An 18,804-nucleotide genomic window follows, 5' to 3' on the forward strand; every position below is an offset into this window, starting at 1 on the left:
AATTTATAGCCTCACCCTCTTTATTTCTAGTAATTCCTTCCACATAAAATCAACTCTTGATTTAACCCAGGTAATGGAAAACATGAGTGAACCAGTGAGTACAAAATGATAAATAATTTAAAAAGTAATTTAACCTTGCCCTGCAGTGTGGTGGGACCATTACATAGTGAAGAACAATGTAATGTTATCTTAGTAATGTTTTTAAGAGCTTTATTCGTTGACCCACCCAAAATTCAAGTGTGTATTAAGGGAGTGGCCATATTCAGTGCTCTTCAAATTCAGGGCCAAAATAGCATCTTAAATCATCTTCTTGGCCTCTGTGTCTGAACACGTAGCCTCTCCCTGAACACTTTGTTATTTGCCTAGGATCTCACTGAATATGCAGGTAGAGAAAGCAGCACAAATGTATACTTGACATGAGGAGATGTAGCTCCCAGGTTTACATTTGTCCTTTTTCTTTTGATTCATATCAGTCAGCATGGCATACATACAGACCCCAGGATGAAAAGCACACTGGGGTCTTCATAGCAGATCAGGGGAATGGAAAAGAAATAGGGAACAAGTGACCAAAGCTGGGAAGCTAATTCAACTGTAATTTTGGCTCCAGATGAGAGGAGCCATCAGCTGTCCAAAGCCCTGTATACATAGAAATATGGGTAACTTGAATTTATCCTGACTATCATAAGCACCCAGAGCACATGCTGTAATTGTTGAGACATAATAGAAATAGTTTCAAAGGAACATTATGCTCTATGGCTCTATGTAAAGAGCATTACAATACTAGATTGTCACAGCAACAGCTAGAAGTATATCCAAACAAAGTTCCTGCTTCCTGAGAGAAAAATTTTGGCTGGGTATCAGGATCAGTGCAGTTCTGCAGCAGAAGCCAGGACACTGGGCAGAAACCAGCTATGTAGACTAGACAAGTGGACTTCAGGGGAAAAGCTGTGGTTCTCTGGACTCAGGATTGTCTGGGCATCACCTTGAACACACCAGTTATTGTAAGATCCCACCAGCTAGTCCTCTGGGAGTTACTATAATATTCTCTAATTGTCTCAGAAACTGGGCAGAAATGAGCCTTTGGTGGAGGGCCTCAGGGCTGAAGATTCAGCATAGTTGAGAAAGTCAAGAGCATCAGTTATTTCTATTAGCCAGATGTTTAGAGTCCTCTCCCACCCAGCCATTGTGCTTCCAGGTGCCCAAGAGATCTAGGACATGGATGAACCACAAGATTCCTTCTATGAAGCATTTCTCTCCCCATCAGAGTTTAACACCAAATCATCTGTTATTTTTATTTATTTATTTATTTTGTGGTACGCGGGCCTCTCACTGTTGTGGCCTCTCCCGTTGCAGAGCACAGGCTCCTGAGGCGCAGGCTCAGCGGCCATGGCTCACAGGCCCAGCCGCTCTGCGGCATGTGGGATCTTCCCAGACCGGGGCACGAACCCGTGTCCCCTGCATCGGCAGGTGGACTCTCAACCACTGTGCCACCAGGGAAGCCCCATCTGTTATTTTTATGTCTAAGTTTGAAGATGATTTATTGTCATTTCAAAGCATATGCTACTTTGTGTTTTATAAATTGACACTCGGTGAGATATATCCTTTGAAAGACATTCTTTAAGGCTATGTTTAATCAGACTCTAGCACTCAGAATGATGGTGTTCTTGGCAGAATTTCAAAATAAAGGCCACTCTGAGGACAGGGCATGATATTATATTGTAGCAAGGAGTATCTAAGCAAGATCCTAAAATGGCAATGCCAATTACAGCGACTTTGGAATACAGGAATGAGAGGGCACACGAGGCTGTAAAATTAGGTCATTTTTGATAATAAGGTATGTTTAAGAGTGGTGTCACTTAGAAACATAGGCAACTCAGGTTTTAGGATTAAATGATTTTTCTCCTTTTATCATAAAATGTAAAACATATGCCATTAAGGAGACATTTAACCAATGTTAAGTGTATAACATTTTCTTTATTGAAATAAATGATAAAAAGCGGATGATATGTGGAGAATATTATAAACTTTCCCAAAACTATAATAGATATTTACATACTAGAAAACCCATAGCTAAGGCTTTTGTGCCAGGGATCAGACAAGCAGCACAGTGACACAATTCCAACAGGACTGATTTTAATTCAGGATGAATGAGTAGTCCCCTGCTCAGTGAAACTTATTACCTCCTCTCTTTCCAGTGAGATGAACAGAATCAATCTGTATTCAGAAAGGCAGCCTTCATGTCTCCACTCTGTCTGTATCAACTAAGAACATCTCTGCCATCTGGAAAGAAGTCTATCCTAAAACATTACTCTTGTTGGAAAAATATTTTTAAAAATATTTTTAGGAGTCATGACAAACTAAACTATAGTATTGTGGAAAGGTATTTTGGAATTTGACAGCACACTGGCAAAAAACCTCATATCTATTCTTCAGAGCAGTGAATGTGTCTTTGCAATGCTGTGCAGATTCTGAAATACAATGCTCTAATTACAGGCTTGGATTCTGTGTGTGTTCTCAAGGCTTGAGACATAAAAGTATTAAATTTTCTTCTCTAGAAACAATGAAAGGCTTCTTGTATCTGATTATTTGGTGTGGCAGAGACCACATCTTGTGCTGTATTAGAAAGAATGATTTATCCATTAACACCTTTCACCCATACAGTAAGGAAACAAAATCCTGCTAAATCTATGAGAGTCTGTACCTCAGGGATCCTTTTGTTTGGGATAAATAGGTGCCCCCAAGCCAGCTTAGTTTTTCTTTAGAGTCAGGGAGCTTAATGGAAGAATTAGCCTTTGAACTTGAAGAAAGCTGAGAGGCTATGTCTACACCTGCCTCAGTAAAATAATCTCAAAGTCATTTTGAGTGTAACTTCTAGACGAACCAATTAAGAGTGATCCATTCAGAACTGAGGTCAGAAACTTATATTTATGGCCAAGATATAATGAAAGATGGTTTTAGTACAATGGGAGAGTTATGAGAAAATGCAGGCATGTGAGTGAGAAAGGAGGATTCAGCCTTCTTATCTGTACCTCAGGTCTGGTTACTTCTGCCAAAATCCTGTAACTCAGGCAGGCTTTCTCCCAAGTCCCTAAGCAGGCTGCTGCTTGTTTGAGCCGGACAGCAGAGCCACCTGCTAGGTGCCTGTGCTTTCCTGTCACCCCCAAAAAAGAGTCGAGAATAATGAAAGCACAAGATTGGACGGTGCCTCACAGATCTAGCCTAACTGTCTAATTCTTGAATCTCCTGTAATATCCCTGCTGAATGGACATCCAAAAACAAGGATTTATTCTTTCTAAAGGCGGTTCACGTCATATTTGTACAGCTCCAACTATTAGAAAAATCTCATCTGTTAAGAGTTGAATTCTCTTTGTGTGTAGCTTCCTCTACTCCTCACTTTGCCAGTTTTACTACTTGAATTCATAGTAAACAAAAGTAAGCCTTCTTGTGTGTGGCAGTTTCTCAAATGTTGAAGCACAGCTATCTTGTTATCCCCGAAGCTTTATTTATTTATTTTCTTCAGTGGTAAACACTGCCAGCTCTTTTGACCATTTTTCATCTAACATGGTTTTAGAACCTTTACCAGCATAGTTGTTTTCTTTTGAATACACTGACTTTGTTTACAACTTTTTAAAAATAAGGCATTAGGACCAGAACCACTCTAAAACTGGAAAAATCTAGAAACAAGAGAGTTAGCCTCTTGCTCTCCCTTATAAGATGTTTTTGTTTCCATTAATGCAGACTAAGTTCACACTATTTTTTTTTCTTTTTGGCAATCTCAATATTTCATTGGCCTGTCCAGAGATTCTTCTTGAACAAAACTCTACATCTCTTATATTTATGATCTGTTGATGAGCCACATTTTCCCCCGTTCTATACTTGCACAGTGGTTTTAGACCCAAGTACATGACCTTGTGTTTTTCCAGATTAAATTTTATCTTGCTAAAATCAGACTATTACTAAAATCTCTCAGAATCTTTTGGTACCCAGATTTAGTCAGTCAATATATTCTACTTCGACTCCTCAGTTTCCTCATAAATGAAAATACAAACTACCTCATAAGATGATTGTGAAGACCGTGTGATCCAACACATGGAGAGTGATTAGCATGGGGACAAATATATAGTAAGTGCTAATTAAAGCATATTATTATCATTTTGTAAGCAAGCCCAGTCTAAAAAAAAGTCTTTTAACCTTAAAGTGTAATTGTTGACATCATCTAAATAAGCCCCAACATTTTAGAATAAAATATTTTAGTCAAAACTATATTGTAGGGCTTCCCTGGTGGCGCAGTGGTTGAGAGTCCACCTGCCAATGCAGGGGACGCGGGTTTGTGCCCCGGTCTGGGAGGATCCCACATGCTGCGGAGCGGCTGGGCCCGTGAGCCATGGCCGCTGGGCCTGTGCGTCTGGAGCCTGTGCTCCGCAACGGGAGAGGCCACAACAGTGAGAGGCCCGCGTACTGCAAAAAAAAAAAAAAAAAAAACTATATTGTAGGCAGAGTTTGAATGAAAAAATTTTAGAGCAACTGAAATAAGTGAATTCTAGAGGACTTTACAATTATAGAATTAGAAGAGAAAAAAAAATTAAATCTCTATGCATTTCCAAGTAAGAAGGCTACCTAACTGGATGAGTTGAGGCTCATTTTGAATTGCCTCCTAAAATCTACATTTCCACCTCCTAGGGCCATCTGCTACTGGCAAACTCTAAATCTACCAAAATGATAAATTGCTTTGCATTTCCTCTATGTGAAATCATTACTCAAAGCTATAGGGGTGAGTTGTTAATGACAAATCTCCATGTGTGTGAGAAAGTTGAAATTTTCCTTACTGTCAATTCATTACCAGAAGAATTAGCAGGATGACATATAGAAAATGCTCTTGGCTTGTAATGCTTTCAGATCTGGGTTCACATCATAGCACAAGATCATTTTAACTGTGACCTTGGAAAATTTACTAACCCTCAGTCCCTCCATTTTCTCATTTATGGGAATGGGGTAGCAGTAACTTCTAGAATTGTAAGGAATTTAAAGTAACATATGGAAAAGTAACAACTATGATTAGTATTAGCAGTTTTATCAATCACTCATATGGATGATGATGACAACAATCAACTAGAATTTATGTGATGCCTACCCAGTTTCCATGAGCAGAATTTGAAGATCAGCCATGCCAATAATATAATCCTATAGAATATAATAGTAAGAGAATATTAAAAATAAGAATATATTGTATTGTGTTTAAGTGCTTTGGAATCAGTGTGAAAGTAAGATTCTCTTAAAATAATAACTTTTCTTAATTGAAAACACAGGATAGAAGAAAGCCAGATGAGCTTATAGAATGGTCTAATATTCTGGCATATAATTTCATTAAAACATAGGAATACTAAAATTTCATAACTTCAATCAACCTTTCTTAAGTGACTGCTTCATGCCAGGTAACCCACACTCTAAGAAGGCAGTGCCCTTGGTGGTCATAAAACCTTTCTCATAGCACTCTTCAAGGTCTAAAGCACTCTTTAGGAATCCATAGAATTGAAAACATTTTTATCTCGGAAATCATTGAATCATGGAACACTGTTAACTTTTCCTTTCTTTTACTACATAGCACTTTTTTTTTTAACGTTTTCTACATACAACAGCTTTCTTTTTAAAATTAATTAATTTATTTTTGCTGTGTTGGGTCTTCGCTTCTGTGCGAGGGCTTTCTCTAGTTGTGGCAAGTGGGGACCACTCTTCTTCGCGGTGCGTGGGCCTCTCACTGTCGCGGCCTCTCTTATTGCGGAGCACAAGCTCCAGACGCGCAGGCTCAGTAGTTGTGGCTCACGGGCCTAGTTGCTCTGCGGCATGTGGGATCCTCTCAGACCAGGGCTCGAACCCGTGTCCCCTGCATTGGCAGGCAGATTCTCAACCACTGCGCCACCAGGGAAGCCCTACTACATAGCACTTTAAGCATGAAATGAAACAATACCAATAGCAAATGTTCATCCTTTGAGTAGCTTTTCTTTATCTTAATAGTCAGTGAAGTCTTTATTTGCTTTGTAGAATGAAGTATGATGTTGGGAAATTAAAATACATTTAACAATTGCAAAGAATTCAATAAAATTTAATATCTGTATTATACTATTTGAGACGTACAATCTCATCCAAAAGATAAACATGGATTTACTGTAATTTTTAAATAGATGTTTGTCCAAAAGCTAAAAGAATCCTTTAACAGATCTCCTTTAAAATGAAGAATACATTTCAATTGTAAATTTTCAAATTTGTTTCTTTATAGATTATCATTTTAAAATGAGACATCTCATATTTACCAGAGTTAATTGTTTTGCCAACTCTAAAAGTTTTTACTTATAAATATTCCAAATGGTAGGACCCATCAGTGGTTCCGCGGCAGCTGTGCCTCACTAGGCTATGCAGCTAGCTGTGTAGGGATCCTGCTCCATGTGGCAGCAGGTCCAAGGTAGCTGCATGCTGCCAGACTGCACAGCCAGCCACATGGGGAGTCGGGCCCATATACGAGCAGGCCCACAGCCACTGCACAAGGCAGGGCCTTGAAGCCAAACAGGCCAGGGGCCAGTCCCACCTGCCCCCACACCCACAGTAGTCAGCCCCACCACAAAAGAAGGGAGCATGCAGCCCACATATGGGGCACACCTAGAGGTGAGAATGCTACTTGGCCCCATAGGAAATCTCCTACATAATGCCACTTCTGCAAGATTGGGAAATGTAACCGGCCTACCAACTACATAGAAATAAACATGAGATTTTGCAAAATGAAGAGACACAGGAGTATGTTTCAAACAAAGGAACAAGACAAAACTTAAGAAAAAAAGAAAATGAAGTGGAGACAAGCAATCTACTTGATAAAGAGTTCAAGATAATAAAGATGTTTACCAAACTTGGGAGAAGAAAGGATTGACACAGGGAGAATTTCAACACAGAGTTAGAAAATATAAAGAAGAATCAAATAGAGCTGAAGAATACAATAACTGAAATAAAAAATACAATAGAAGGAATCAATAGTAGATTAGATAATACAGAGGAACAGATCAGTGAACTGGAAGATAGGGTCTTGGAAATCACCCAAGATGAACAGAAAAAGATTTTTTAATGAGGATAGTTTGAGAAATCTCTGGACAACATCAAGTAGAGTAACATTCACATTATAAGGGTCTCAAAAGGAGAAGAGAGAGAGAAAGGGGAAGAGAACTTATTTGAAGAAATAATAGCTGAAAACTTTCCTAATCTGGGGAAGGAAACAGACATCTAGGTCCAGGAAGCACAGCAAGTGCAAAACAAGATAAACCCAAAGAGATCCGCATCAAGATACAATTGCAATTAAAATGGCAAAAGTTAAAGACAGAATCTTAAAAGCAGCAAGAGAAAAGCAACTAGTTAGGTATAAGAGTACTCTCATACTACAGTCAGCTGACTTTTCAGCAGAAATTTTGCAGTCAGTCCATAAGAGAGTGGCTTGACATATACCAAGTGATGAAAGGAAAAAACCTACAACCAAGAATACTCCACCAGGCAAGGTTAGCATTCACATTTTAAGGAGAGATAAAGAGATTTACAAGACAAGCAAAAGCTAAAAGAGTTCAGCACCATTAAACCGGCCTTATAAGTAATGTTAAAGGGATTTCTCTAAGTGGAAAAGAAGAGGCCGCAAATAGAAATATGAAAATTATAAAAAGAAAATATCACTGTTAAAGGTAAATATGTAGTAAAGGTACTGGATCAACCACTTATAAAGCTAGTTGGAAGGTTAAAAGTAAAAAGTAGTAGAATCATCTATATCCACGATAAGTAGTTAAGGGATGCAGAAAACAAAAACATGTAAAATATGATGTCAAAAACATTAAAGGGAAGAGGGTGGGCAGTGAAAATGTAGGGTGGTTAGAATGTGTTTTAACTTGAGATCATTGACTTAAAATTATATACTATAAAGACACAGTAATCTATACAGTGTGGTACTGGCATGAAAATGGCCACATTGATCAATGAAACAGAAAAAAAGAGCCCAGAAATGAACCCACACCCATATGGTCAATTAATCTATGACAAAGTATGCAAGAATATACAATGGGGAAAAGATACCCTCTTCCATAAATGATGTAGGGAAAACAGGATAGCCACATGCAAAAGAATGAAACTGGACTATCTCTCACACCACATAAAAAATAAACTCAAAATGGATTAATGACTTAAATGTGGGACCTGAAACCATAAAACTCCTAGAACAGCGGTCCCCAACCTTTTTGGCACCAGGGACCAGTTTCATGGAAGACAATTTTTCCACAGACCAGGGTGGGGGGGTGGGGGCATGGTTCAGGCGGTAATGCGAGCGATGGGGAGCGGCACATGAAGCTTCACTCGCTCGACTGCCGCTCACCTCCTGCAGTGTGGCCGGGTTCCTAACAGGCTGTGGGCCAGTACTGGTCCGTGGCCCTGGGGTTGGGGAACCCTGTCCTAGAAGGAAACACAGGCAGTGAGCTCTTAACATCAGTCTTAGATGTCAAATATTTATTTTTGGATCTGTCTCCTCAGGCAAGGGAAACAAAAGCAAAAATAAACAAACTAAAAAGCCTCTGCACACCAAAGGAAACTATCAACAAAATGAAAAGACAACCTACTGAGTGGGAGAAGTTATTTGTAAATGACATATCTTATAAGGGGTTAATATCCAAAATATTTAAAAAGCTCATGCAACTCAGCATCAAAAAAAAAAAACAACTCAATTGAAAAATGGGGCCTGAATAGACATTTTTCCAAAGAAGACAAACTTATGGACAACAGTCACATGAAAAGATTCTCAGCATCACTAATCATCAGAAAAATTCAAACAAAACCACAATGAAACACCACCTCACACCTGTCAGAATTGCTATCATCAAAAAGACGACAAATAAAAGATAAGATGAGCTTACCTGTTGTGGTGAGCCATATGAGAAACACGCTCCTAAACACCAGTCTTTTTTTTTTTTTTTTGGTACGTGGTCCTCTCACTATTGTGGCCTCTCCCGTTGCGGAGCACAGGCTCCGGACGCGCAGGCTCAGCGGCCATGGCTCACGGGCCCAGCCGCTCCGCGGCATGTGGGATCCTCCCGGACCGAGGCACGAACCCGTGTCCCCTGCATCGGCAGGCGGACTCTCAACCACTGCGCCACCAGGGAAGCCCTAAACACCAGTCTTTATGGTTGATAGATTTCCACTCTGAGCCCCATCATCAGCTCCTCTTCCCACTTGTGAATACGAATGAAAAGGTCCACTCATACAAGTCTCATGGGAGGAGAAGATGACTTGCAAAGCAGCTAGTCACAGTTAGCAAGGTAATTTCCCTAAGTCAGAAGTGTGGAGCAGGCAAAGCAGCTGGAAACCCCCCAAAATGAACAATGACAGTTCAATTTCTATACAGATAAGAAAGCTAAGCCAACTGTCTGGGTTAGAATGAATGTAGATGAGGGACAGTTAAGGAACAGAGAATAAGGAAGGATTCAAAGAAACGTAATAAAAACATCACATGTACCTATAGGGCAGCAGCATTTCCAAGGAAGATGGGTCATGGCAGAGGCTTCATCAAAGTGAGTTTGTCAGGTCACCTTGGGAAATGCTAAATATTTTCTCTATCCCATGGAGAGTCATGAAGCCTAGAAGAGAGATCCTGCAGCAAATGAATCTGCCTAGTTTTGTCTAGTACTACTTTATCATATTAAAGACACTTTTTAGCACAAAATTTACCATCTCATCTTGAAGACATTTTTATGCCTTGTCAGGTCTATGGAGGGCAGATGATTTTATTCTCATAAACAAACAGAGATGTCAGATAACTGGTAGAAATTCATATCACCAGGTACAAGGTGGTGGCAATGCCTGTCCTCCAAATCCAGGTTGTTGTCCAGGCTCTTAGAACATCAGCTCAGACACAGAGACTCTTGGAAGAAATTATAAAAGGCTTCTGAGCCTTGCTGGAAGACAGTTGACAGAATAAATAGAGTAAATAATTTTAAAAGGAATACTAAATTAAGAGTCAAGAGATGCAGGTCCCATTACTGGCTTCACCACTGGCTGGCTGTGTAGAACCTTGGGGAAAAATTTTACCTTCTCCAGGCTTTGGTTTCCTTGAACGAAGTGACAATCATTTTAGGCCATGCAGCAACATCCCTACTGCTTCTTCTAATAATAGAATCTCTTTCTCATGTAAGGACTCGCGGCCTTGTGGTTTGACTCCTTGTGGAAGTTGAACTGACTCTATTTCCCCTTGCTATCTCCCCTCTCACCACATGGGTGGTATTGGCTGAGCACACCCTTCTTCTGGCACCTACCTCAGTCACAGAGATTTGTTCAGGGATGGATACATGACCCAAACAGGCCAGGGTTTGCCCAGGAAAAGACAATTTCTTAGTGCTATGGTTGTTAAGCTGGTATATATGGTAAGATGTGAGTGTGAGCCTATCGGAATCACTTTTATTCTTTTCTTTTTCCTGCCATGTGGAAAGAGCTTTACTGAAATATGGAGAGAATGGAAGAATCTGGTAACATCATATATCAGCTTTTCAGACAGCTGAAGCACCTGTATCCTTGGACGTGGGAGTCACAGAAGTCAGTAAATTCAGTTTTTTTATTTTTATTTTTTTAAATTAGCTTGAATTGGGTTCATGTTGATTGCGACCCAAAGAATCTTAATTAATACAGCCCATTCTCGCTTGAACATTTCATGAATTTAGAAGATACTTATGTTACTTAAAACAAGGAGAGATTATTTTCTTAGAAAGTTCATCTATGAAGTTAGGGAGGGAATGTCACACTTGATCCTTTTGTTAATTATTCATTCATTGAAAATTCCTGGTAGGGGCAGTGAATAGAACACTCATTTCCAACCTGAATTTGTAGAAAAATATAAGTAGCCTCCAGAAATTCATAGCAGCATTTTCTTCTAGCCTCCACCTTCATGTTCATCTTGAGCTTGAGTATGTAATATACAGTGAGCCTTGTGTATGCTGCCTAAAGACATGGAAAAGTCAAATTAAGTTGAGTAGGTCAGATCCCCCGAATCAATATAGAGAAGAGTGGAGGGTACTTCATGTGTAAGGGGAAAAGTCACAGGTGTGCATGGCTCATACAGATGGATCTCTGAGGACACATGGGCACAAATCAAGCAGAAGATAGGATGGAAACGTAGAAGGCCCCTTTAAATTCCATGATATTTTGCACTCAGCTTCCAAGATCTAAGTTAGTACCCAGTGCAGGGTCATGCCATAATGGATACTAAATAATACATATTTATTGATGACAAAGATAAGAAGATCTGGCAAGGCCTCTTTGACCTCTGGGTATAAGAAAATTGAGCTGGCTAACAGGATGCTTGCAATTAGTCCAGGACTTTGCAGAGTAGAAGAGAGAAATGGAGAAGGAATTAGCAGTCTTCCACATTCTGCTCACATTGCTGAGCTCAGTGGTCTTTGATCCTTTTATTAAGTCCTCTAAATGTAAAAGTTTTTAGTCACTGTTTTGAGAATTCAGAATCTGCCTGTCAATTTCTAGAGACTTAACTTGATAGGTTCTTTTTGTTTTCATCGATCTTCTTCAAATTTAGGGTCCCCTCTCATTTCTCTTAGCTTAGCTTTTAAAGGTTTTCAAGCTTGTACAATATATTATCTTTGACTTTTCTGTTCCTTGAGGATTTAGCTTCTTTTTCTTTCCAATTCTTAGATGAAGATTGAAACATATATCTCAAGATACAGATGTATTGTAAGACTCCAGGCACCTTCTATAAATCTTATTTACTGAACATTTTGGGAGTATTTACTTGCAACTTTTTCTATGCATTGTTTTATTGTAAGCAAACAAATAGTGTAAAACAAAGAACTGGGGAATAAGTGATGCTTACATTTAGTCTGCAGTGAAATGGATGTGTTTCGTCGGTATACAATACGAGAAACACAGACTGTGAGTGTGCGCATGTGCACCTGCCTCAATCAATACTATTTAAAATATGAACTACAAGATCTCGCTCAATTTATAGGAAAGTAAATAAAGCTAAAGAGACACTCTGTATCCCAGAGGGATTCTTTTCCCAAAGCAATCAGACATCAGGAGTTTTGGTCTGATAAAAAAAAAATGTCATGAAGAACATAGGGGTAAGACAGGAATAAAGACACAGACCTACTAGAGCATGGACTTGAGGATATGGGGAGGGGGAAGGGTAAGCTGTGACAAAGTGAAAGAGCGGCATGGACATATATACACTACCAAACGTAAGGTAGATAGCTAGTGGGAAGCAGCCGCATAGCACAGGGAGATCAGCTCGGTTCTTTGTGACCGCCTGGAGGGGTGGGATAGGGAGGGTGGGAGGGAGACGCAAAAGGGAGGGGATATGGGAACATATGTGTATGTGTAACTGATTAAATTTGTAAAAGAAAATAAAAGAAAAAAAATCAATGACTCTTTAAGGGCAGTAGATCTTTAGATGTGAGTCAGGGAAGGAGTACATAATGAGAGAGGAATTGGTGAGGATAGAAGGCAAATACGAAAAAAATTGATAAGAGAAACTGTAACATTGTCTCACTGTAATTAACCATGTCAGTGCATGGGCTATAGCATAATTACGTAATTCCAGACAGAGTAAATAGAAACAGTTTATTTATTATTGACTTTGTGGGTAGATCATATGCCTTCCCTTCTGTGTGTTTATCTGTGCCTGTGTTTCATGGCTCAAATGAATAGAAATCATCTCATTTTTTTTTAGTAATAAGTTGTACCACATACGCATGGGTGCTTGACAAATACTATCTAATTGTTTGAATTACAAGTTCAAAACATATTACTATCTAATAGAAATCACTTTTAAAATGGGGTCAGGGCAGACTTTGGTTCCAACATTATCACAGATCATTTGACCTTCTATATATTGATCACTCTGTGCCTGCATTTACCCACACAGAAATATTCAGCAACCGAGCGCTTACATGTATTTAGGAAACTATTTACCCATAATCCCTTCAAAGTCTATATAAACAGTCAAATAAATGAAAATATAACTTGTTTATTCTCATTTAGGATGGACTGTTATTTGAGTTGGAAGCAAGCCATTGTTTACAAGCTTACTGAGGAATATTTTAAAATGCATTTAATTATCCTTACAATAATAGTCCTTGTAGAGCTCCCCTCTGGTATATTCTGAATTTCTCAAATATAAGTAATAAATTTAGATTATTCCATTATGATCACCAGAAATGTTACATGACTTGCTGGTACTATTATATACTTTATTTTCTCCTGAACTATACTTTGCAAGAATTTTTAAATCTAAGCTGATGCTATAAAATTAATCCTGGACTTTTAAACATTTTAAGCATTTAAAACAATACAAAAATATCTGGAAAGAAGGACAGAGTGATATTGGCTATGAAAGCAGTTAACCATTGAGCCTTTAAATTCAGACATTAGGTAACTATTACTACTGTTGGAGCAGACTTTAAAACACATCCCATTTGAGCTATCGTGCACATATCTAAATGGAATTTGGCAGGTGGATAAAAGATGTATTGATTTCTGTTTGGGGTATTGCTGTAGACTTACTTCTTCAACAGGCTTTCAAACTAGATTTGAGTCCTCCAGAACAAACTGAACCCTGGAATCCTTTCCTGGCATTGCAGCCCCCAAAGTGACAAGTCTAATAAGCCAGGGCTAAGGAAGGCTATAAACTGCATGCGAAACAGCTGTTGTGTGCTCTTGCAGAAGCTCAAAGGGAAAAAAAAATGCTTTGAGGGAGAAAAATTGGCTGTTAATTAATCTTCAAACACCCAAAAAGTTTCTATAAACAACAATGCATATTAGTCTAAATGTATATGGACTTAGAGGAATCATTTGTTGATTATGTGCTCCCCGATTCACTGGGCTTTCCTTTCATTGCTTCGTCCAGTGACAACACAGAGATCTGGGATATTTAAGGCACTGGTTAGATGATGTGTGATCTGTCAGCATAGAAACTGCTGTCTACCTAGGCCTGCTAGGTGTCTGAAATTTTGCTTTGGCTATTGTAAATAACATCCCAAGTTGAGGAGCACTTGACTTTAGCGGGAGGGTGTTTCCTACCTGAAGGACCAAGATTGGAATGACAAAATATATTCTAAGATACCTATTGAAATGAGCTAAGAGACAAGGAACTATTAAACAAATTAATTCAATAGAATCACTGAATAGGAGTATCCTTTTATAGATAGAATCTATCTTCCTCATTTTAGGGCTGATGCCACTCAGTTATTTAGAGACCAGAACCAAACTTTGTTACATCATAGGCCAGTATGCTTTCTCCTCCCTCACTCAGAATTAGTGTAAGAAGACACAGTAACAGACTGGCCCAGGATCCAATGAGAAGTCAGGGTGGCTTGAAAATCAGAAAACAGGCACAGGGAGCCTTAGGCTTAATACAGTAGTGTGACCTTTATGCTTAGACTCCCTCAAGCAGACTTGAAGGTGTTCAACACTCAAGTCCTTATACATTTTCAGAGAAAGTGGGAAGATTCATAACAACAGTCTTAAGAAAAATAACATTTATTAACAGTTGGCTAAGCTACTTAGGTAGAGGCCACCCAGTTAGGCTCAGAGGCATCAGTGGATATCTGCACAGCCTGAGAGGGGTTACAACCCTGCTAATCCACTTGCTGTGTCTCACAAAAACCTCTCCCTATTTCTGCTGTATTTCCAGAAGGTTTCAGGAAGTATCAGATGCCTCCCCATGGACCACATGCCAGATCCAGCAAGCTTTTACAGGAAGCCATCTCTCTCTCTCTCTCTCTCTCTCTCTCTCTCTCTCTCTCTCTCTCTCTCTCTCAGGACTTCCCACTAATTACTGACCACATGGTGGACTTAAGTGTGGGATGATAAAATCTGCCTGTTTGCATCTATCCCTCTCAATTCCTAGACTCTTAAGGCTGACATTGTTTTCTTATATGAAACCCAGAAAGTGACTTTTAAAACTTACTTTCCTTGTAGCACATCTGCAGGAAAGGATCAACGTGCCATAAACTCTAGGCAGGATTTAAAAATTTAATTTAATGCATTTGTTAGGATCAGGAAAAAGACAGTCAAAGGCAGAGTGAGACAGGGAGTGGTGTAGGGCCTGAGAAAGTGGTTGCCGTGTGGCCACTGGGGAATAGGGAATGTAAAAAGCTTCTTGCACACATCGCCTCATCTATAAAAACCAGAACCACTTGGCATCTGTCTAAGTAACAAATGGATCTAAGGGCTGTCGAGAAGAGTTGGCAGGAAATGGTCCCCAGGGCTGATATTTTCAGATCATGTGCACTTCCCTATAATGCATAGTTCATGGATTACAGAACTCTGTTCACATGTCTTTTCTATCTAAGGACTAAATTTTGCAGGTTATGATTTGTCTGACTATCACAGTTTCTGGTGGTAAAAGAATAAATCTGGATAGTTGAGATAAGGAGAAACTGTAAATTTTGCTTTCGAGGTGCAGGGAAGAGGAAAGCAGTGTGAAGAAGTATTAAGAGGAAAAAGGATGGAGAGTGATCATAGTGATAGGGGAGATAAAGAGTATTAGTAGAGGAAAGGGTAGTAGGGGCCTTGGGCAAGCCCCTCTCTCCACTTTCAGGAATTTGGCTTTAAATGGAAACCTCTGCTCTATACAAACAAATACAAATTGACCTGTAGGTTTGAGACCTTTCTGTGTCTGACATTCACTGTAAGCAGGTACCTTGTACTCAGCAGAGCACAATGTAAGATTCCTACACACACACTCTAGCTGATTGGTTTTTGATCCCAAATCAGTTTCCACTACAGCACTGTGGGCTAATAAATCTGTGGGAAGAAGAGACCCTCAGCAAGACATTGCAACCACAAAAACCAAGAACTAAAACAAAAACAAAAAACTGAGTTTAATTTTAAAAGTCTGGTTTGTCCTTGAGTGAACTGGTTGTTCTGCTTTGTTTCTTTCTTTGAAATATGGAGGCCACAGAAACTGTCTACAAAATTAAGAAGTCTCCATTTCCTATCTTACTCATTAAAAAAGTAAACTGCTTTCCACGACTCACTCTTGACTACACGTTGACCCTGCTCCCCTGCCTAGACAGAAGTAAACAAGCAAACGCTTACCTGCTGAAAATACAGGAACAATAGGCAAAACTTCAAAATCCTTGCTTTTGCAAGCCTGATATCTATTAGCAGTCAAAAAACCATTCTAGGTCATAATTCCTGACAAGATTTACTTTGGGAGTGAAACAGACACTTTATAGCAGACAGGATGTCAAAGGACACTCAAACCTTTGGGTCCCAACCCTTGAGTCACTGACATTGTTTATACCAGTTGTGCGTCTTCCCAATTAAATGGGACACTTCGTTGCTTTTTAAAAAAATTTTAGTCCATCTTATATCTGCTATTGTGAAGCCTTTAATTGCTATAGCATAGTAGAGGATTCTTTATATTCTTGCAAATATTTAGGATCCTACCCCAGGTGTAAAAATAAACTGCTCAAAACCTCTTGTTAAGTTTAAGCTTGAAGCTGTTGTATCCTTTGGGTTATTTTCACATTCACGGTTTTCCAGGCTCTTCTTACCAGATTCCCTTCAATTTCTGAGCCCAAAGACCATCTGTAGCTCCCTCCAGCCCAACTTCCCCAGTTTCCCAGTTTTAACACACATCTCCTATGTTCAGGACCTCGGCTAACTCCTCTGAACCTTTTTGCCCGGCCTGGGGCTGATAACCCAGGCCGGGTTTCTCTTTTAATACCGCCCTTTAGCTAGGAACGTAATATGGCAAAGACAATGCATGTCTTGTTTTAGTAACAATGGTTTACCCCAGGGAGAATTAGCGTCACTATGTACTTTAGGACCTACTTTTTTTCGGGTTTGTTTGTTTGTTTGTTTGTTTGTTTTTGTTTTTGTTTTATCAGCATCCTGACGCCGTCTTGCTGACGTTGGTCAGGGGAAAGATGCCCTCCCTGAAGGCTGGACAAGCCGTCTCTTCCTATCATTAGCGGTGTAACCCTGTGTTCCCACCGGAGCCCTGCACGGAAGTGTCATCTTCCCGCGGGGGCCTCCCGTCGTCTCGCCTGGCTCAGAGAGCTGAGCCTAAATGAAATATAAAATATTAACTGTAAAGGAAAACAAAGGATGCTGCCTCCAGGACGGCTCCTGTGCCTGCGGCTTGGCCATGTCTCACTCGTCCCTGGGCCTCTCTGTCTCGCTCCCACCCTCGTCCCTGCGTAGGATCCACGAGTTGAATCGCAGCTCTCCAAAGCGAATTCCACCCCGAACCGGTAACCCGAGTCCTCACCGTCGCCGTTCCCTTCTGCCGGGAGCGCAGAATGACCACCAGGAGGCCAGGAACAAAACACTTAAATGTTGCATTTATTAAGGAAATGTTAAATAAGGGGGGGGGGGAGTCAAAACGGTGTCACAAATGTCAAGAGCACTTTTGTGGCGTAAACCGTGCAGTCACGAGCTCGGAGTTCTATTCCGAGTCTTTGTCCCGGTGCCAGCTGGAGGGCCAGCCCCTCCCCCCGCCCCCCAAAGACCCAGTTGGAAATGCATGAAAAGAAACAACTCACCCCATTCATAGGCTCCCCTCCCCCCACCCCTTCTCCCAACACAAAACTCTAACCCCCAGGCAGGCAAACAGGCCACTAGGGCGGAAAAAGACTTATCAAATATTTGTATTCAAGCAAACAAACACAAAATCCCTTAAAACGGCACGTTACAATCAATCGAAGGTATTTATCGCCCCTCCTTCCAGGGCTGGGAGGAGCGGGAGGGAACGGGCGCGAAGCCGGACACGGATTTGTGTGTCCCCGTTAGTTCGGTTAAGTGGAGTATAGGCGGGTCACTTTTCCGGTCACCAGGCAAGCGGTGCCGTTGGTCTCTCCCTGCCCGCCCTCTCCACCTGCCCCCAGAGCTTGGCCCACCTGCGGGTGGAAAGGGGCCTTGGCCCGGCCGGTGTCCCCGCATCCCGCGCCAGCGGCAGCTTCCAAAGTTCTGCGCCCCAATCGCCGCCTTCTTGCCACTTGCTGCTGGAGTCCAGAGTCAGGGCTCTCTTCTATAGCCAGGCCTGGTGACTTTCAGAGAGCCAGCGAGAAACGGGTCGCTTCATCCCGAAAGGCAGAAGTCGAGAGAAATAATTGACTCCGACAGGTTTGCTTCGCCCAGTCTTGGATGGTGAGGGGGCGCGGCCCGGCTGGTGAAGTGGGGAGGCGTGGGGCGGCTGCCGCGGGGGCCGGGGGCCCGTCAGTAGGGCCCCACGACCACCGCCTCCACCTCCTTAGACGGTCTCCGGTCCTTCACTAGGAAGTTGATCATGCCCTCGGACTTGATGAGGAGGTTGCAGCCAAGGAAGAAGATACCGAAGACCACGGTGAGCGAGAGCACGCACATGACGGCGATCTGCACCACGCGCATGATATAAAGGCTACGCTCGTCCGGGCCGCCCTCCGCGAAGCCGTCGTCGGTCACCACGGATGCCTGGGTGCAGCAGCGCACGGCGCGCTCCAGCGCCTCACTGCTGTTGGCTAGGAACAGGCCGGCCACATCGGTCTGGTTGCCCAGCGCCGTATTCATCGCGGGAGCGGGCGGGCACCTCGGGAGGCGTGGGTCCGAGGGGTGGGAAGGCGGTGGCGCGGGAGAAACAGGTGAGCTGAGCGCTCACTTGCGGACTTGCGCGCGCGGGGACAGTTCGTTCTCTCCTTTCAAAAGTCCCCGGGGCCCTGGGAGTTTCCCCGGAGCCTTTCCGACGAGCGCCGCAGCCTGGCTGGTCTGCGCCGTCTGCTTCTGCCCGGGCGGCGCTCGTTCCCG

The 18,804-nt window shown here is 41.5% G+C and overlaps 1 protein-coding gene across 1 annotated transcript; it reads right to left on the minus strand.

Annotated features, from left to right (window-relative positions):
- Positions 1-18,240: 18,240 nt before the first annotated feature.
- On the minus strand, positions 18,241-18,570 carry RPRM (reprimo, TP53 dependent G2 arrest mediator homolog). Its single transcript, XM_060107397.1, has one exon. The coding sequence runs from the start codon at positions 18,568-18,570 to the stop codon at positions 18,241-18,243; it is 330 nt and encodes a 109-aa protein (XP_059963380.1).
- Positions 18,571-18,804: the final 234 nt, after the last annotated feature.

This window comes from Mesoplodon densirostris, chromosome 8 (genome assembly GCF_025265405.1).
Source record: "Mesoplodon densirostris isolate mMesDen1 chromosome 8, mMesDen1 primary haplotype, whole genome shotgun sequence".
NCBI lineage: Eukaryota > Metazoa > Chordata > Mammalia > Artiodactyla > Ziphiidae > Mesoplodon > Mesoplodon densirostris.